Source organism: Monomorium pharaonis, chromosome 10, assembly GCF_013373865.1.
Source record: "Monomorium pharaonis isolate MP-MQ-018 chromosome 10, ASM1337386v2, whole genome shotgun sequence".
NCBI classification, from domain to species: Eukaryota; Metazoa; Arthropoda; class Insecta; order Hymenoptera; family Formicidae; genus Monomorium; species Monomorium pharaonis.
The window spans coordinates 9,765,502-9,786,967 of record NC_050476.1 but is presented as its reverse complement, the minus strand read 5'-3'; the positions used below and the strand labels follow the sequence as shown (position 1 = coordinate 9,786,967).

General features: G+C 36.7%; 2 protein-coding genes and 1 long non-coding RNA gene across 6 annotated transcripts; 2 read left to right on the top strand and 1 right to left on the bottom strand.

Annotated features, from left to right (window-relative positions):
• Positions 1-1,573: 1,573 nt before the first annotated feature.
• On the top strand, positions 1,574-12,656 carry LOC118647730. Of its 4 annotated transcripts, none has more exons than XM_036293164.1 (3): positions 1,574-1,890; positions 1,972-2,242; positions 11,539-12,656. In XM_036293164.1, exon 3 carries the CDS (start codon positions 11,746-11,748, stop codon positions 12,544-12,546), a length of 801 nt encoding a protein of 266 aa, XP_036149057.1. In that variant the 5' UTR covers positions 1,574-1,890; positions 1,972-2,242; positions 11,539-11,745; the 3' UTR covers positions 12,547-12,656. The 4 variants fall into 4 exon arrangements, 3 of the variants coding, with proteins under 3 accessions (XP_036149057.1, XP_036149058.1, XP_036149059.1); XM_036293165.1 differs by lacking the exon at positions 1,574-1,890 and having other exon boundaries at positions 1,897-2,242; positions 11,539-12,169; positions 12,336-12,656; XR_004964902.1 differs by lacking the exons at positions 1,574-1,890; positions 11,539-12,656 and adding an exon at positions 11,362-11,516 and having other exon boundaries at positions 1,897-2,242.
• A 211-nt stretch (positions 12,657-12,867) lies between these two features.
• Positions 12,868-21,161, top strand: LOC118647689. The gene is made up of 6 exons (XM_036293060.1): positions 12,868-13,210; positions 13,404-13,802; positions 19,401-19,556; positions 19,651-19,713; positions 19,822-20,039; positions 20,166-21,161. The coding sequence occupies exons 1-6, from the start codon at positions 13,096-13,098 to the stop codon at positions 20,376-20,378; spliced, it is 1,164 nt and encodes a 387-aa protein (XP_036148953.1). The 5' UTR covers positions 12,868-13,095; the 3' UTR covers positions 20,379-21,161.
• LOC118647691 lies at positions 13,932-19,402 on the bottom strand. Its single transcript, XR_004964846.1, has 2 exons — positions 18,660-19,402; positions 13,932-14,285 (listed from the first exon to the last, which is right to left on the bottom strand). It is a non-coding gene; the product is annotated as an uncharacterized LOC118647691 (long non-coding RNA).
• Positions 21,162-21,466: the final 305 nt, after the last annotated feature.

Genomic DNA, 21,466 nt, shown 5'->3' with positions numbered 1-21,466 from the left:
AGTAAAGCCTCGTCTACAGAAGTCGCAAGCAACCAGTTGCGACTTGCAACAGCCAATGATTGTCGAGCTTTAACTAGAAACTAGGCGCTCATTGGCTGTCGCAAGTCGCAACTGGCTGCTTGCGACTTCTGTAGACAAGGCTTAAGGTTTCGACCAATCACGTACTTGAATTAGCCGGTTACGGCAGGTTACGGTTATGGTCGCCCAATCCGACGCGTCAAAACCTTACGTTATGGTTATGTCAATTTATATGTTAAGGCCCTCACACATGAATTGACATAACTATAACGTAAGGTTTTGACACGTCGGATTGGGCGACCATAACCGTAACCTGCTGTAACCGGCTAATTCAAGTACGTAATTGGTCGAAACCTTACTGTATATACATAAGAAAATTGATTGGTCTACAAGCACTTACATAAGAAAATAGACCAATCAAATTTCTTATGCATATGCTTATGCGTTTATGCAAATTTGTGTGGATATACTATTAGAATCGCAAAAACGGTCGTAACACTTCTTGTTTCCGATCAAAGGACGTCGTATTCGTAATCGCTCAAGTTGGTTCAATTCCTATTCCAACGATTACGACTACAATATGTCGCTGCGATGGATCAATGAGAAGAGAGCATCATGTATTGCATTAATACATAATATACGCAAAAATATTACGAAGAAGGTTATGTTCATTATCACGAGTTCCGACCACGATCATGAATTTATACGAATATGAATATTTGGAGATGGCAGATGAAGGGGAGATAATTGAAGAAAATTCAGACCAAGTAGCAACAACCGTCTTAGAAGACATCTATTGATAATAAAATTCAAGATGACTTAGATCTGATAGCTTGTTGAAGGCAATCCTAGACTTTATGCCAAAGGAAAAGTAGGTTACAAGAATGCACAAGAAAAAGAAATGGCATGTACACAATATGATAGCAAATTTGTGGCAAGAATAGAGCAAACCTTGCTGTACATAGTATGATAGCAAATTTGTGGCAAAACAAGGCAAACCTTGCTATGCACAATATGATAGCAAATTTGTGGAAAACAAGGCAAACCTTGCTATGCACAATATGATAGCGAATTTGTGGCAAGAACAGGACAAGTCTTGTCGAAATTAAAATAACAAAAATGAAGTATTGGACTAATCAGTGACTTATGTGAATGGTGCAAAATCGTACTTGGTTCTCTGTTCTCGATTAGCCCCTTTTATTAATTCAATAAGTAAATCTTTCACAAGAAATGCGCCATCTCGAGATAGATAGTAAAATCACCCAGAAATAAAGTTTAAAACTCGATAATGCAATCCTGTTATTTGCATAAAATGTGCGTCATACTATTTGCGACAAGCCTGACTATTTTAACAGGCCTGACTAGCTGGGTAGATGGGATACACTGCAAAATCTTTATGGTCGCGCAAGGCGAGAAATATTGTTATTAAAAGAATAAAGGCGGTCAGGTTCAGGTTCAAGAACAGGTAATGTGTCATATGAAAAATTGTTGACACCGCAAAACATGGCTATCCGTCGTTTTATGGGTCATCTGTTGCACAAAAGTAATTATTGATTTTCATATTTATTTCATGTTTTGATTTATTTTATTCATTTTATTCATAAAATTCTTTCTAACTGTACAATTATTCTCTTATTTATTTAGAAAAATTGTGTTGTAGGACAGTTTCCAATTATACTAAAGATATGTCATCTGCATCATGTCCTTCGTCTGGTTCAAAAAATATACTTTTCCTCAGGCCTCTCTCCAAATCGTTATTGACAAAGCGTCCACGACTATCTATTTCAGATTCAGACGAATCGACAAGATCATTAAAGGATTCGCCGGTAGACTCCCCTATTTGCAAAAAAAACTTGGTTGACATTTCTAAAAGTAAGCGATTAAATCATAATTTTCCAGAGAAAACTCAACTTTTGATTATAAATACTCCTAACATCTCTAAAAAAATTTCAGATAATGAGAGTATTGATAGTCCAGCAAGTGACAATTACTCATTCAGAGTACCTGCTTCAGATATTAAAAAAAAACAGATGTTGGAATAGAATCTGTAATTAAAGAAACGTCACAATTAATATCGGCAGCTTGCTCATCTTTGCCAACATTTCTAAATGCATCTTCCAAGGCAGACACAAAAGAAGATGAAAGTTTAATGTCATTTTTGTTACTTGGGTTTAAACATGTGCCTGCACAACAGAAAATAAGATGCGTGGTCCAAATATTAGAGGTATTGGAATTATTTCAACAATACTAATTAATTATTTAGTTTTATTGAAATGATTCCAATAAGACTGCATATACGAATAAGTACCAAAAATATATTATTTTGTTATAACTGTTTAAAATTTTATACAAAATATTGCAATTTTTAAACGCAATTTTACTAAAGAATTATGTATCAAAATATTTTAATTTTTTTAAACTCGTGATACCGAACTATAATTTTATTTCTTATCATAATTATATGGAAAAATTAAAGTCATAGTGGTGCTAGTTACTTTCAACCTATAGATTTGGGAGCGCCCCGATTGACCACGTTGCAATTGACCACAACCATTTACAGCAATAAATGCTTAGAGTTTTTCCATTGGACCGCCAATTAGAAAAGCGGTGGTCAATTGGGACGTGGTCAATCGGGGCGCTCCCCGTAATGTAAGTAAATGCAATTATAATTTTATTTGTAAAAAACGTTGAATTTATGAATTTATATATAGTTTTATATATATTTCTCGTTGATTCTCGTACAAAGCTTTATTTTTTAACCAACCTTTATAATTATACACCACGCATAATGAATATTCAGAAAGTATTAAGTTAACGGCATTTTTATATTGAAAGCGAGTCAAAATATTTCACAAGTATGTAACCACAGTATAATTAAGCAAAGTTGCGCATCTCGGGATATATTCGGTGCAAGGTAGATGTTTTTCTGTAGATACAGTGTAGACATTTATTGAGATTGCAACAACGAAATTAATAGTCTGATTTTAAAATGTTGAATCTATAAGTTAACAAATTATTTTTGTTTCGTACAATAATGTTGTGTAAGAAAGTTTGTGTTCCTGTACGTATTCTTATAGGAAAAATTGAAAATTAAATTTAGATTTTATTCAAATCAGTTTTACTTATGAACATACTTGCTAATCACAACCACTGACAGACATTTATAATCCTTTTACAAGTTTTTACATTTATGAAGAGTATATAAGAATTATATGTAATGTACATCAGAGATAATATAAAATAATAAAAAGTACAAAAGTATTGAAAGATTACAGTATAATATAGAGTTAAGAGACATAATATTTATTGGAAAATCATTTTCTCGTTTTTTCAATTCTTGAGTTTGCTTCTCTTATAACTACCGTCTTCTTGGGCTCGCCATCAAGAAAGTATAGTGATTTCTCTCCCAAATTTGCTTGAGCAAAACCAAAGTCATTCTTAAGGTAATTATTAATATGCTAAAATAATATCAAATTAGATTAACTGGGAGCGTCCCGTTTGCCTACGTCAATATTGGCCACGGTCCCGATTGGCCATGTCAATATTGGCCACGTCAATATTGACCACGTTATTATTGACCACGATCCCGATTGACCACGGGTGGATTGGCCACGTCATTATTGGCCACGTCATTATTGACCACGCGTGATATTGCCCACGTCAATAATGGCCACGTCAATATTGGCAACGCGTCATTATTGGCCACGCGTGAAATTGCCCACGTCAATATTGGTCACGCGTGATATTGCCTACGTCAATAATGGCCACGTCAATATTGGCCACGCGTCACTATTGACCACGTCATTATTGCCCACGCGTCATTATTGCTCACGTCACTATTGCCCACGCGTCGCTATTGCCCACGTCATTATTGCCCACGCGTCATTATTGCCCACGTCATTATTGCCCACGCGTCAATAATGGCCACGTCAATATTGGCCACGCGTCAATATTGACCACGTCATTATTGCCCACGCGTTATTATTGCCCACGTCACTATTGACCACGCGTCATTATTGCCCACGTCAATATTAATCAATTTTTTTGCTTAGCGTGGACAGTTGCAAACCCATGTGGTGCAGACAAATGCTTTGCACACACACACACACACACACACACACACAAGGGGGGGTGCAAGGGGGGCCTTTGCCCGCTCCCTCCCGCACCCATCCCGTCCAAGTCGCAAACCCATATACAGTAATAACGTGGGCAATAATGACGTGGCCAATAATGGCGCGTGGGCAAAAATGATGTGGGCAATAATGACGCGTGGGCAGTAATGAAGTGGGCAATAATAACGCGTGGCCAATATTGACGTGGCCAATAATGACGTGACAAATCCATCCCGTGGTCAATAATGACGTGGCCAATCGGGACCGTGGCCAAACGGGTGCCACTCGATTAACTTGATGGAAATTAACAAATGAACAACGTGAGACTGTGGAAAATGTGATCTTTGTTTTAATTCTAATGGAAATACGGAAAATATACAATATTTTATTCCATGGAAACGTAACATTATGCGCGGGAGCGTCCCAGATGCGCACAGTAATAAACGGACACAGCAGGCTGAGTGAAACGGACACAGTAACAAACGGACACAGACCAAACGGACACAGTAATAAACGGACACAGTAACAAACGGACACAGTAACAAACGGACACAGACCAAATGCGCACACTGCACATGCGCACAGACCAAATGCATACACGGCAAGTCGCAAACCCATGTGATGCAGTGAATGCTTTGCACGCACACACACACACACACACATACACATTGGGGTGCAAGGGGGGCCTTTGGCCCCCCTCCCGCACCCACCCTGTCCAAGTCGCTAACCTATGTGGACTTTACTCTGCTTGCAATGTACATGGATTGCATTTGGTCCGTGCGCACGTGCAGTGTGCGCATGTGCAGTGTGCGAATTTGGTCCGTGTGCATTTGGTCCGTGCGCATTTGGTCTGTGTCCGTTTCGCACTGTATCTGTTTCGCTCTGTGCGCATTTGGTCTGTGTCCGTTTGTTACTGTGTCCGTTTCGCACTGTGTCCGTTTTGCTCTGTGCGCCTTTGGTCTGTGTCCGTTTGTTACTGTGTCCGTTTATTACTGTGTCCGTTTATTACTGTGTCCGTTTGGTCTGTGTCCGTTTGTTACTGTGTCCGTTTCACTCAGCCTGCTGTGTCCGTTTATTACTGTGCGCATCTGGGACACTCCCGAAAATAACATATGTCCCGTAATAAATGTCTAAACGACTTTATGTCGACTTTTAAACAATCGGAGTTTGCTTACCTGCAAATTAACAATAGCATATTGCATGTCCTATAAAAAAATATTAATGTTATAACCCTTTAATGCACTATTAAATTGCCAGTCAACTTCTTCAATGTCTGTCATGAAATATTTTTGCAGTGTCTCGCTGAGCACTTGCAGTGTAAGTAGCTTGATTTGAGCCAACTTGACCAATACGTACAATATGTGGGAACTGTCACGATTGCGCACATAAGCGATTGGACACAGTAGTATTTCCCGATTGGACACAGTCCCGATTGGACACGGACTCAATTGGACACAGACTTAATTGGATACAGTCTCGATTGCACACCGTCCTGATTGGACACAGTCCCGATTGGACACGGACTCAAATGGACACAGGTCCGATTGGACACGGACTCGATTGCACACGATACGATTCCGCATTGCAGATAGTACATGGGTTAGCGATTTGGACGGGGTGGGTGTGAGAGGGGGGGAGACGAAGCCTCCCTTGCACCCCCCCCCCGTGTGTGTGTGTGTGTGTCAAAGCATTTTCTGCACCACACGGGTTTGCGACTATAAAATATGTATAAGGTTTGTGTACAAACGGGTCGATGCGCAATCGGGTCGGTGTGCAATCGGGTCTGTGTGCAAATGGGTCGGTGCGCAATCGGGTCCGTGTCCAATCGGGTCTATGTCCAATCGCGACTGTGTCCGATCGGGACGGTGTGCAATCGAGACTGTGTCCAATCGAGTCTGTGTCCAATCAAGTCCGTGTCCAATCGGGACCGTGTGCAAACGAATCGTGTGCAATCGAGTCGGTGCGCAATCGGGTCCGTGTGCAAACAGGTCGGTGCGCAATCGGGTCCGTGTGCAAACGGGTCGTGTGCAATCGGGTCGGTGCGCAATCCGGTCCGTATGTAATCGGGTCGGTGTGCAACCGGATCCGTGTACAATCGAGTCTGTGTCCAATCGAGTCCGTGTCCAATCGGAATTGTGTCCGATCGGACGGTGTCCAATAGAGACTGTGTCCAATCGGGAAATACTACTGTGTCCAATCGCTTATGTGCGCAATCGGGACTCACTCATACATATACATATATAACTACACTATAATTATTTTTTATAACAGCAATATAATAGTTTATATTGCCATTACAAAATATCTCGGATTATGATTATACTATAACAGTTTAGTTATATTCATGTTATATAACTACATCACATGAGTGAAAAATTACAATTAACAAAAATATTACATGTAATATTATCTGTTGCATTCAGTTTTATTGCAGTAATGTAATGGTTAAATATTGGTGTTTGCTGGGCAATGAATCCCAAAAATCTGTAAAAATGCCTAAAAAACAAAAAATACATACAAAAATATGTTAAAAATTGGAAAAGTTCCAAATTTTAAAGGTAGGTTTTTAGAATAATTAAATATAAAATTTTGGGGAAATTATGTTAAAGTTTATTTCGCTTTCATATATTGAATTTCTTGTACATTCTTTTATATATGTATAAATAAACAATACAAATTTGTAAATTTATATTATACGGAAATGTATATTATATAGGATGCAACCATATAATCAAAACCCAACAAAGGGGCTTTGCACTTATTGCAATTTGACTATAAATGCACATAAAAAATCTCTTGGACCTGTACAAAAAAGCACTTGCTTTGTGCATATGATAAACAAATATCTAATAATTTATCGAAAATTGATAAATTTGTTCAAATAGTTTTGTCTGAAAAAAGAAAAATAGCTAAATTAAAAATTGCGACATACATAGCCAAACATTGTTCAATAAAAACCGTCGATCGTCTTTCTATTTTAATAAAAAGCCTCGACAAAGAAGTTTTGCAAAAATATTAAACTACACCATACAAAATGTTCGGCTCTAATCAAGAATGTTCTATCGCCATGTATTTTGGAAGATTGAGGCCCGACTGCGCACATAAACGATTAGACACAGTAGTATTTCCCGATTGGACACAGACCCGATTGGACACGGACCCGATTGGACACGGACTCAATTAGACACAGACCCGATTGGACACAGACCCGATTGCACACGGACCCAATTGCGCAACGACCCGTTTGCACACGGAAGCGATTGCGCACCGAACCGATTGCACACCGACCCGATTGCACACGGACCCGATTGCGCACCGATCCGTTTGCACACGGACCCGATTGTGCACCGACCCGATTGCACACGACCCGATTGCACACGACCCGTTTGCACACGGACCCGATTGGACACGGACTCGATTGGACACAGTCTCGATTGCACACCGTCCCGATCGGACACAGTCGCGATTGGACATAGACCCGATTGGACACGGACCCGATTGCGCACCGACCCATTTGCACACAGACCCGATTGCACACCGACCCGATTGCGCATCGACCCGTTTGTACACAGTCCCGATTGGACACAGTCCCGATTGGACACGGATTCGATTGGACACAGACCCGATTGGACACGTACCCGTTTGCACACCGACCCGATTGCACACGGACCCGATTGCGCACCGACCCGTTTGCACACGGACCCGATTGCGCACCGACCCGATTGCACACGAGCCGTTTGCACACGGACTCGATTGCATACGGACCCGATTGCACACCGACCCGATTGCGCACCGACCCATTTGCACACAGACCCGATTGCACACGATACGATTCCGCATCGCAGAATAATGCAAAAACAACCTGGATAGCACAGAAAATTTAGAATAAATTTTTATAAATATTTTACGAGTTTATGTTTAAAAATCATTTTTTAAATTATATAATCGTTTTCATAAATTATTTAGAAATTATTATTAACAATATATAAAATATATTTTTAAAATGTACTAAAAAATATTCATGGTATATAAGCTCGAAATATTTTTGTATTTTTGTATAATAGCATAAATATTTATTTTTAATATTTTCATAAATATTTATTATAATTATTTTATACTTGGCAAACTCAGACATAAAAATACGTATAAAATATTTATTATAATATTTTTCTTTTATATACATGTTTTATAGTCGCAAACTTATGTGGTGCAGAAAACGCTTTGTGCACGCACACACACACACACACACACACACACACACACACACACACACACACACACACACACACACACACACACACACACACACACACACACACACACGGAGGGGGGGCTGCAAGGGGGCTTTGCCCTCCTCCCGCACCCACCCCGTCCAAGTCGCTAACCCATGTACTATCTGAAATGCGGAATCGTATCGTGTGCAATCGAGTCGGTGCGCAATCGGGTCGTGTGCAATCGAGTCGGTGCGCAATCGGGTTGTGTGCAATCGGGTCGGTGCGCAATCGAGTCCGTGTGCAATCGGATCGGTGCGCAATCGCTTCCGTGTGCAAACGGGTCGGTGTGCAATCGAGTCCGTGTGCAATCGGGTCTGTGTCCAATCGGGTCTGTGTCCAATTGAGTCCGTGTCCAATCGAGTCCGTGTCCAATCGGGTCTGTGTCCAATCGGGAAATACTACTGTGTCCAATCGCTTATGTGCGCAATCGGTTAGAAGATGCGAGCTAACTTTGCAATTCTGACCTTGGATTCTGATTCAGGGTCGAAATACATAAGGATTGACTAGTCTAGTCCGCCGGACCAACCACTTTTTTTGTGTGTGCCTGTGTAATCAATGAATCTATGGCAATCGGTACAAAAAAAGTTTTTTGTGTAATGATTCGTTATTTTAGTACTACAGCAAAAAAAATCGTGAACATTTTATCAGCTAATTGAAATAGAAGCTGGAACATCGGATGTTATTGTACAGGAAATACTACGCCAATTAGAAAATGATGGTCTTAAGCTCGAAAAATTAATTGGTCTCGAAGTCGATGGAGCAAGCGTCAATGTTGAGCGTCATTATTAGGTCAACATTATTAAAGAATATAAATCCACTTTATTGTGTGATCACCTTTTATTTGCCATTCAATGCATTTCGCCACAGAAAAAGCCTGCAAAGCGCTGTCGAGGGACTTAGACTTTTTGATACGGGAAACGCACAACTGGTTTTCTCATAGTATCAAACGGCAAATCGAATACGCAGAAACTCACAAACATTTACTTTTAGGTAAAATACTTCAAAAATTAGGCAACTTCAATAGCCAAGTCTGCTAGACAAGCTAAAGACAGGCTTTGCACATTATCCCAAGGAGAACAGAAAAGTCAAAATAACGTTAATTTGACATTATATTGATCTAATTCCGTCATTTTTCGGTCATAATAAAAATCTCGAGATTTTAGATGACTTAAAAATGACTTTATGTTGACTCCTTATTTTATGGTATATATCTTTTTATATTCTAAAAAACATGATATTTTTCAGATGCATATTATTATAAAAATGTATAAAATTTGCGTTTTAAATTTGTTTTAATTAATTTTTTTAGTTTTATTTAAAATTGCAAGCAATAATTTATTTACTTTTCTTATATAAATTATGATGATTTTTTTATTATAACCATGTTAACAATTTATATTTTTATTTTAACAATATTGATAATCTTTTGCAATTATTTTTACATTATTTTAAAAATATTAATAATTAATTTTATATATAATAAAATAAAAATTAAGTGTTATATTTTTATAAAATATAAAATAATTAAATATATGTCAAAAGTTTTACTTGATTCTTTTGCCTGTAATAAAATAATTTGCTGCAATTAAAAATAAAGGATGTAATTGAGACTACAATATTCATAAGCAGAAAAACTACTTATTTTGAAGTCGTGAATATTTAGCGCCAAACGCACACAGTACGGCGCCTCGCCGTGCTTTCAGTCGCCAATCACTGTTTCGACGCTTTTCCGTGCTTCTGCTGTCTTTTAAAGGTGCCTTTCACGCTGACGTTTGACGCATTTTCAGCGTCAAAAGACATCACGTGACTAAAAATAAAGATACCCATTCGTCATTTGTAGTCACGTGATGTTTTTTGACGCTGAAAATGAGCGTCAAGCGTCAGCGTGAAAAGGCACCTTAAGAGATCGAAACGATGAGCGTGCACGAATTTGTTCACAACATTAATTACTAAAATAAGAATATTTGAATGCAGAAGAAAATGTCGCAAGAGTTGAAAAAAGAAGTAAGTAAATTTTGATTTGGGTAATATTTTTCGTTTTGTATACAAATGTATAAATATTAAAGCATTTGAGATCAAATATAACCTATAAGAATGACGTCGAAATATTGTATGATAAAATATTTTATTATTTTTATACTTTATAAATACTTATTATTTTATCTTTATTAATAACATATAACATATATTTATTTAATGTTTTTCACTTACAATTATTAGTACAAACAAAATGTAGCAAACACAACCTTAAATTTTTTTTATTTAATGAATTACAAAATTAATACATTTTTTGGCTATAGATTTGGTCATGATAAAAATACGATATGCTGAGGCTTCTAAAGCCAATGCCAAGCGTTTTTGTGAAGCTGAAATTGAAGATCGGTTGAATGAAGTACAAAATATATTAGATTCGTTAGATGAAGGACGATCAAACTTCTCTCATGTTTCATCTGCTCTTTATATGGATAAAAGCGATAATGTTCAGAATAATAATTTGAATGTTAAAGATAAATTATATAATTTACCAAATCATCAAATTGAAAATGCTGAAGATAGTGAATACAGCAGCAGTGATGAATTAGAACATAATATGAAAATTGATGTCGAATATTTAAAAAATTGTCCTGTTTATGATATAGAAGAATATTTATTGAACTTTTTGTCAGAATGGGGTGTTCGAGATGTATCATTTAACAAAATGGATAAGCTTTTAGCAGGATTGCGAGTTATTTTTCCTGGTTTGCCAAAATCATATAAAACAATTCTTCGTACTCCTCGTACTATAAATGTTAATGAAGTTGGTCAAGGCCTAATGTGGTATAAAAGTATTAAAGTGAATCTTAATGAAATATTAACCGATAATTATCTACAAAATAATAATCAAATTGTAGTAGACATTAATATTGATGGCGTCCAATTATATAAAAGTACAGATGATCAATTTTGGCCCATTTTAGGTTGTCTGAAGGGTGAAAGATTTCCTTTTATAATTGGTGTGTGGTATGGACATTCAAAGCCCGATGATTTAGAAGGATATTTATCTGATTTTATTGAAGAAATTAAAAATTTGAGTAGAAATAGTTATAATTTCTATGGAAAAAATATTGTTTTTAAATTAGGCAATTATATTTTAGATGCTCCAGCTAGACAATTTGTCAAAGGCATTCACAGTCATAACAGTGTATTTGGTTGTGAAAAGTGTACAATTAAAAGTGATAGACATAGAAATCGTCAGGTGTTTTTATATGATAATGCACCTCTACGTACTGATGAATCTTTTCAAAATAGAGATCAACCAGAACATCACAAGTATAATTCACCATTAGAACGTGATTTGCAACATGGAATGGTGTCTATGTTTAGACTTGATGCATCTCGTATATTTAGGAGTTTTTAAACGATGGCTACAGTTTCTCTTTGGAGTACATGTAACAACAATAGGCAAAATTAATAACGCAGCTAAATCTCAATTGTCTCTGGAAATGTTACGATATAGTTCTTGGGTGCCTATGGAATTTAATCGTCGACCTCGATCTTTCTGTGAATTATCTAAATATAAAGCAACAGAACTGCGACGTATCTTATTATACGATGGTGTACGAATCTCTAAGAACATTCTGCCTTCAAATCTGTATAACAATTACTTACTTCTACATAGTGGAATATATATACTATCCAGTCCAAGTACAGTACAGAATCCTGTTATGCTTGATGCTGCGCATGAAATTTTAAAAGAATTTATAAATCACTCTTCTCAGATTTTTGGTAAATATTTTGTTGTTTATAATATCCATTGTCTGATTCATTTAGTTGACGAATGTCGAAACCATGGAATTTTAGAATCATTCAGTGCTTTTAAATATGAAAATTTCATGAGCGTTATGAAACGATATTTGAGATCTACTTACAAGCCTTTACACCAATTAATTAGACGTGATGCAGAAACTAAAGGGCAACTTGTTCCAAGGAAAAATATAGATGAGCCAAATAAAATTTTGTTGAAAAATCAGTATGATGGAGATGACAGTATTCAGGGAGAACAGTTTCAGACTGTCATTTTATGTAGTATTACTCTTACAAAAAACAAGGCAAACAGTTGTTTTAAAACTAAAAATGGAGATGTTATAATCTTACCCCTATAACCATTTCTGCTGTGACAAATGTTGGCAATAGATTCTGTTGCCAAAAAGGCGACAAATGAGAAACATATTTTGTCATTGCAAACACTATTAGCAGATATTCAGCAAATATTTAGCAACGTCTGTCATCAGAATACATCATATAAATAATAGTGAACTGCGAGCAGATTTATTGAAAGTATTGATAACAGATTGACGACAAACACCAAAGTGCAAACAATGTCAGCAAATTGCCTGTAGAAATGCAACAACATTTGTGTGTCAAAGTACGCGACAGATTGATACCAGAAATGCAGCAGATCTGTCGAAATGTCAAATTGGCAATAAAAAGTGCGACACCGTCGATAGGCGGCTTATTTTCTCGGGAGTAAAATGCAGTCAACTCGCTACATAAAGACCACTCGCAGCGCGAAGGTAAGCAAAAATTATCTTCCTTCGCTGCGCCTGCGGAAGAGTCCGATGTGGCGGAGGACCGCCACATTATACTTTTATGATACAGAACTGGTAGTATTTTCATTTTTTTGGAATGAGATTTAACTACAAAGAAATTTAATGAAATTAATTGCACCTAAAAAAGATCAACTTAAAACGACTCGTCTAGTTATGTCAAAAATAGATCCTGGAAAAGATTGGAATACTTATAATCTTAGATTTCATCATTACTACAGTAAGTTTAATTTTCGAAGATAAGTTATCATAAATTTGCGTTTAAATATTGAGTTCTTTTAGTGTTAATGTACTTAAAACCTAAAACTTACTTAAAACATAAATTACATTTCTTTTCATTAATAAATTAATAAATTTCAGTATCATGTGTATTTATGTTATATTTTATTTTATACATTTTTTTTCACTTGTAGGTACTTACAATATTGCTGTCAAAGCTGCTAAGAATGTTCTAGAAGGAAACGTTGCTCGGACAGAAGTAGAAACAGATTATGATCAACCAAGAAAGAGAAAAAAGAACAAGAAGTATATAGAATCTTCAGATGAAGATGAAGACAATCCTCCGTCAAACATCTTTTGTAGTGCTAGCAATAAAGTGCCTGCACCAAATCCTCTTCTTCCAAATAAAATAAAAACACTTTTTAAAAATAAATCTATGAAAACGTCAATGATATGTCAACAAAAAGACACGTCTGTTGGGAAATTATTTTCCCGTAAAGAGTCACGTGTTACATCTTTAAGTCCTTCTAAGTTAACTTATAAAACTACGTTAGACGAAAATCCGATGAAGCATCATTCTATGTTGGAAGAGAGTATGTATATGTTTTCAAGTAAATTCGTATTTATTATTTTATGTAACTTATTTTTATATTTTAAATATTCTAATTTAAACTATAAACAGTCTTTTTTATAGTTTTATAATTTTATAGCTTTTTTTATAATTTTAACTGTACAACAAAGAGATTTAGTTCCTGAAGACTGCAACACCAAAATGTCGGAAAATTTTGGAACTGCTAATCCATTGCAATCAAAAAAGACCACGTCTGTCAGAAAATTTAACAGAATGCCTCAATATTTAGACAAAAAAAACTGTGATAATTCTTTTGATAGTAAGTTTATTACTTTTCAAATAATAGATTTTTTAGATTTTACAACTAATTATATTTCCTGTTTTCTTTTATTGTGAATTTATTTTCTGCAATGTTACAGTTTCTGAAAAATGCTCATCTTCTCAATTAACTATAGATAGTAATGAACTGCAATCTATATCGGACAGTTCTTCAGTATCAAGCCTACTGACAGGGATTTAGGCTAAACGAAGGTACTCGTAGTAACACACACAACTTTGTACGTTGGTAATTATATTTAGTAAACAACAAAATGATATAATTGAGTGGTTATAACTTTTATAAAAGAAACGTGTGATGCACAGGCACCGCGTGGCGCAGATCAGCGAGAAGAACATAAAAGTACCGCATACTAGGGCGGAAACTTAAAGACCAAAAATTAGGCTTGTGGCGCACGCACACGTCGCGTACTCTCCATGAACTAAATGTGATCCTAGAGACCTTTTCGATACACACACATATATATCTTAGTTTTCTCACACTCCCTCTATCGACAAGATCTCTATCAACAAATAATAGAATTTAGATTTAACATCTGTACGCACCTATCGTGTTTACATTTAGTTAACGGTTTCGTAAGTATGTCAGCAAGCATCGAATCTGTCTGTAGATAATGAATTACAATTTCTTTCTTATCAACTAACTCGCGTGTGAAGTGAAAGTTAATATCAATATGCTTACTTCGCTTATGGAATACAGCGTTTTTTGACAATTCAATCGCGCTTTGGTTGTCGCAGAACACATTAATTGGAGGTGTCACATATTTTTCGAAACCCATATGAATTAACAGCCGTTTGATATAGACTACTTCACGTGAAACCTCTGAAAGTGCCGCGTATTCTGCCTCCATGGTCGACAAAGCCACAGACGCTTGCTTTTTTGATTTCCAACTAATTGGACCCGTAGCTAGTGTTAAGACATTCCCGGTGCACGATTTGCGGTCGTCAATGTCTCCTGCCCAATCCGAATCAGAGTATGCTCTTAGACGTTCCTCATCCTTAATGTATGTGATTCCATAATGAGACGTTGCTTTTAGATAGCGTAATACTCGCTTCGCGATGAGCCAATGATCATTTCCTGGGTCTGCACAAAACCGACTTAATGTGCTGGCTGCGAATGATATATCAGGACGTGTGGCATTCGCTAAGTATATCAGTCCGCCGATTAGCTCTCTATAAGGTCGATTCCTCATTTCTTGCCTTTCCTCTTCGGTTGATGGACTTGCTTCCTTAGTAATTTTCAAGTTTGGCTCGATTGGTGTAGATACCGCTTTAGCCTGCTCCATATCGAATTTTTCGATTAAATCTTCAACGTATTTCTTTTGCGAAAGGTGTATTCTTCCGGTTGCACCTTCGCGCTGCACACTTATTCCAAGAATATTATTTATTTGACCAAGGTCTACCATCTTGAACATTGATTTCATCTTCAACTTGACATCTTCGAGTCTGTCCATCTTCTTTGAAGCCAAAATTAAATCATCGACATAAACGATGATAATGACTCGTCTTTCATTTTCACCGATTACGTAGACGCAGGGATCTGCCGATGTGCGCTTACCACCAATCTCCATAATATAGCTGTCGAGCTTCTTGTACCATTCTCGTCCTGACTGCTTTAGGCCGTATAATGGTTTGAGCAACTTACAAACTTTTTCTTCGTGCCCACGTTTAACAAACATCTCGGGCTGTTCCATATATATTTCGTCGTTCAATTCTCCTTGTACATATGCTGAGATCACGTCCATTTGATGCACATGCATTTCTTCATCCACAGAAGCGGCGAGTAACGTGCGAATTGTTTCATATCTCGCCACAGGGGCAAACACTTCCTCATAATCTACTCCCCATTCTTGGGTGTTTCCTCTAGCTACAAGCCGTGCCTTGTATTTCTTGATCTCGCTATCTTGACCGACTTTGGCCTTAAATACCCATCGGTTAATTAAAATCTTCTTATCCAATGGTCTAGGTACAAGGGTCCATGTCTTGTTTTCTAGTAAGATGTCATACTCTCTCTTCATGGCTGATAGTCATGCTTCTCTGTCATTTCTCTCTAACATTTGTGATGTGGACTTTGGATCTGGATGTCTAGCGTTGCTGTCTTGATAGACTTTTCGTGGTCTTCCCGGTTTGCCTGTCCTAGCGATCCTAGGACGACCTGGCCCCCGGCGCGGCTCACTTACTTCTTGTTCTGCTGTTTGGAGATCTGATGCATTATCCATTCGTCTTCCGTATCTCCATTGTGACTTTCTCTAGAATCTCCTATGACTTCATCCTCAGTATCTTCATTACTCGTTTTTCCGTCTGACGTTTCAATGAAAGTATTAGGTGCGGCAAACACCTTTCCTGACGGGGGTTCTGGGGAAGATTCGATCCTTTCAAAGAATTTTACATCCCGTGCTTTGATGACAGTCTTCGTTCCCGGTTTCCACAATCGATATGCTTTTGACTCATCGGAGTAACCCACCAGCAAATATTCGTCGCCTTTCGGTTGGAATTTCCTTCCTCTTTGATTCTTATTTAGCGCAATTGTTTTACTTCCGATCGTCCTGAAGAAACCCACGTACGGCTTTCGTTGCGTCCATGCTTCAAATGGTGTAATCCCATCAAGACACTTCGTTGCGCATCTATTCCTCAAATACGCCGCCGTGTTTACTGCCTCTGCCCATAGAGAATCAGGGAGACCAGCTTGCAGCATCATACACCTGGCCATTTCCACCAGCGTGCGGTTGGCTCGTTCTGCCACACCATTTTGTTGGGGTGTATACTCGACACTCAACTGATGTCGAACTCCTTCTTCTTTGAGGAAATTGGTAAAATTATTAGACAAGTATTCCCTCGCGTTATCTGTACGGAGCTTCTTGATTCGTTTGCCAGTTTGATTCTCCACTCTTCTCTTGTAGTCCTTGAATGCTTGAAAAATGTCTGATTTATTTCGGAGCATGACGACTTCTGTATGTCTGGAACAATCGTCAATGAAAGTGGCAAAATACTTTGCGCCACCGATCGACTCAGTGCTCATCGGCCCGCAAATGTCAGAGTGCACTAACCCTAAAACGCTCGGTTCACGACTAGACGATGGTTTAAAAGGTTTCACGTGAATTTTACACTTTGCGCATACCTCGCAATCTATTTCATTTATCTTTGACGCAAGACTCATACCTAGTACCATGTCTTTAGTTTTTATCGCTTTTAAATCCCTAATATTAAGATGTCCGTACCTCTGATGCCATTTTATTAATTCGATTTTTTCTCTTTCATTAACAAACGCTGCCTGTTCTCTTCTTTCGTTGACAACATATAACTGATCACGTTTTGACGCTGTAAAAACTATAGAACCGTCCTTCCGATTAACCGTTGCTCGATCCTTTCCGAATTTGACCGTATAACCATTTTCAGTAATATTCGACACTGACAAAAGATTATTTCGCAACTCTGGAACGTATAACGCATCTTTTAATTTTACGGAGTTAATTATTTGTCGATTTGATTTCGCGTCTAACTTTATATCGCCTCTACCGCCTGACTCCACGAAGTGATCCGAGGCTGTATTTATTTTTACTCGCTCGTCGTTTTTTATTGTCACAAAAGCACGCTCGTCATTGCACATATGCCTGGTCGCGCCGCTATCGAGGTACCAAGTATTCGATTTCTTAATAATTTCGGTATTGCACGCTATTGCCGTCATCGCATCAGTCGCATCGTTTGATTCACTGCGTTTCGGTTTCGCTTTACAGAATCGACTCATGTGCCCGCTTTTACCGCAACTATAACATTTTCCGCTAAATTTATTTACGCTCGCCTTTGTATGACTGTCCTTTGATTTTGCATTCGACCGATTTGACCGTTCGGGACGTCCTTTCGTCAGTAACGCTTCATTATTATTACAGTCTTCGTTGGTTCTCGCGACGCGGTCACTCTGCCTAGCTTCTTCCTCGATGAGCTTTATTTTTAAGTTTTCAAGTGTCGGTATTTCGTCGCGTGATTCTATCGCTACACTAAAATTTTCGAACTCGGCCGGTAATGAGCCTAATAGCATTATCGATAACAACTCATCTGGTATTTCGATGCCCGCTTCTTCAAGCTGTTCCGCCTTCCGTGTGAAGTCGGGTACATATTGCGTCATCGTGATGTTCAGCTTCTTTTCCATCCTCTGCAACTGCTTGTACAGAGCTGCCTTCCGCACAGGGCCTCGTGATTCGAAGACCGCCTTTAGTCCGTCCCATGCTTCCTTCGACGTCGTAGCCTTCTTAACGTGGTTGAGTTGGCTGTGCGTGATACTTAAATTTATCAACGCTAATGCCTTTGAGTCTTTCCTTATCCACTCTTGTGCATCTGCTGCCGGTTTTATTTCCGTGCCTTCAGCGTACCTCCACAAGTCGTTGAATACTAATACGCTTTTCATTTGTACCTTCCACAGCTCGTAATTAGTCTCAGTCAGCTTCTCAATATTTGCGAGACTCGATGCAGTAGCCATTTTTGCGTGTCCTTTCTTTGAACACTGAATTTACTTATTGGCACAGTGTACGATCCCTGGGCCCATAACCTGACAGGGATTTAGGCTAAACGAAGGTACTCGTAGTAACACACACAACTTTGTACGTTGGTAATTATATTTAGTAAACAACAAAATGATATAATTGAGTGGTTATAACTTTTATAAAAGAAACGTGTGATGCACAGGCACCGCGTGGCGCAGATCAGCGAGAAGAACATAAAAGTACCGCATACTAGGGCGGAAACTTAAAGACCAAAAATTAGGCTTGTGGCGCACGCACACGTCGCGTACTCTCCATGAACTAAATGTGATCCTAGAGACCTTTTCGATACACACACATATATATCTTAGTTTTCTCACACCTACTATCTGTACGTAATCTCGTAGAAAAAAAACAAAGTATTTTGCACCCAAAGAATGTTAACAGAACAAAGTTATCTTCGGCCTTCAAAGATGGTAAATTCATTATTATCTGTCTACTTTTCCTAAAATTAAATTACATTTTTTATCACATTTTTTTACGTGCGCTTATATTTAAATTTGTATTAATCCTTTTCAGATACAATCTTTCTCTCTCTCTCTCTCTCTCTCTCTCTCTCTCTCTCTCTCTCTCTCTCTCTCAAGTTACTCGTATATGTTACTTAGTTACATAGTTTCTCTTTGTTTAAATTAAAATTTTATAAATGTGAAATAATTTGTTTTTTCTTTTTTTTGTATGTGTTATGTTATCTTACTCAACAAATATTGCTTACAATAAATAAAAGTAACAATATTCTAATTTTTATATAGATGATAAAAATGACAATGAACAGTACAAGAATTTTAATACAATACACTCCGAAACTTTAAAAGAAAAGAGTGAAGATGACGTTTTAAAAGTAGAAAGGACCATACTATCTACGAACAACGAGAATGAAGTATTTCCAAAATCACCACTATTTCAAGGTTTGATTTTTCCAGATAATCTTAGTTTCGAGAGATGATTTTTTCTGCACACATACCACATTCTTTTCCTTAATTTATATTTTACATTTATTAGGTTTATCAAATGCAGATCGTGACTTGCTTACGACAACATTAAGTCATTTAAAGAAGCTTCATGGTAATTTTTATTGAACTTCTTTGTTTTAATACATATAACTGTGCAATATTAACATATGTTACACTTTGTAATTATTAATTTATTTCCGTTTTTCCATTAATTCTGTAGGATCGGTTGTATCTAATCTTGATAGAGATTTGCTTCGAAATGTGTCAAGTAAACTTGATATAGTATTAATGAACCAACGTCGCATTTTAAATGAAATATTTCCTGGTGAAGCTATTTTAGACAGACCCAAAAATTGTCCCCCTCTTCCATTACCAGATGAGAAGTCTTTTGAGGAATTCAACGAATTTTTGGAAAATAAAGTTGCATTTTCTCAATTTGTAAGTACAGTTGATTTTTCAATTTTTATTTATATTTTGTGTGGTGTACTTACATATATGATTTATATTTAACTTTTAATATATGTGAACTCTTCTTACATAATTTTTAATTCTTGTGTTTTTAAGGTTAGCTATCTTAATGCACTTATTAATGATTGTGATCAGTGGAATGTTGTTACTCGTCTTATGTCTAACATATTGCATAATGAACTTGCAAGACAAGTTAGTTGGAAAGGAACCAGAGGAGTGAAAATTTCTTTTTACGGAACAAGAATTAAGGAAGCTTTGTTTTGTAAATGTTTTACGTTTATCTTTTCTTTTACTTATTTGAAATATTGAGACACTGATTATAAATTATTATATTAAATTATAAGAAGCAAGAAATAATTTAAAATCACATTTTCCATTTCTTTGTTTGGCAAATTTTTAAATAAATTAATTTTGATGATGTACTATTATTTGTTTATAATAGAAAGAATATTTTAGTAAAACGTATTAAAACTTGTTTCTGTATTCGTATAATATATGATTACAAATTGTGATCAGTATACGATTTATTTTCATTAAATATGTATAACATTCAATTATTTTAACAAATTATTGTATTTTATATAATATTTAATTATTGTATATAACATTGAATACAAATTTTGTGTGTGCATCTGTACAGATTTCTTTACTAAGAAAATAAAAAAATAAATTATCTTTGCTTTTACTAACGTGCTAAAAAGGTTTATGTGATTTTTTATTTTTTACATGATTCAGTATGATACGGTAATTTTTAGAAGACTAATTCTTTTAATTTCTTTTTTGTTGTTGTTTAGATGCTATAATGGGCCGTTTTAAAAATGAGTCTTTAAAAAATGTTGAAGAAGCTATAAAGCGCTGGTTGAACACTTCAAGTCAACGCAAATAAGAAAAATATAATCAGATCTTTCACTTAATTTGTGATTTTTTATTAAATTTGTGCTTTTCATTTTTTTATTTTTATTTCTAGATTTTGTTATTTTTATAGATCATAAAAATTGTGCAAGAATAGGATTGTGCAATAATATTTGTGTGACCTGTGTCATCTGTGATCTTGTAATGATTCATAATAAATATATCAAATTATAAATATAATAACTGAATTAACTTATCTTTGTCATTTTTTGTTTCAACAGGTTTATCCAGTAATAGCGCAATCATTCAGCTAAGTAGGAATCAAATGCGATTGGTTTTTATCTCTAAATCCAACTAATTACATCTTATTACTACTTAACTGCTTGTGAGGGTGCAGTCACATGGGGCTAGCGTACAGCGTACCGGCGTATGGCGTAAAGGAATTAGACCAATGTCTGTGCTAACAAAACGGGCGTAAATCTTGTGATTGGTCTAATTCCTTTACGCCATACGCCGGTACGCTGTACGCTGGCCCCATATGACTG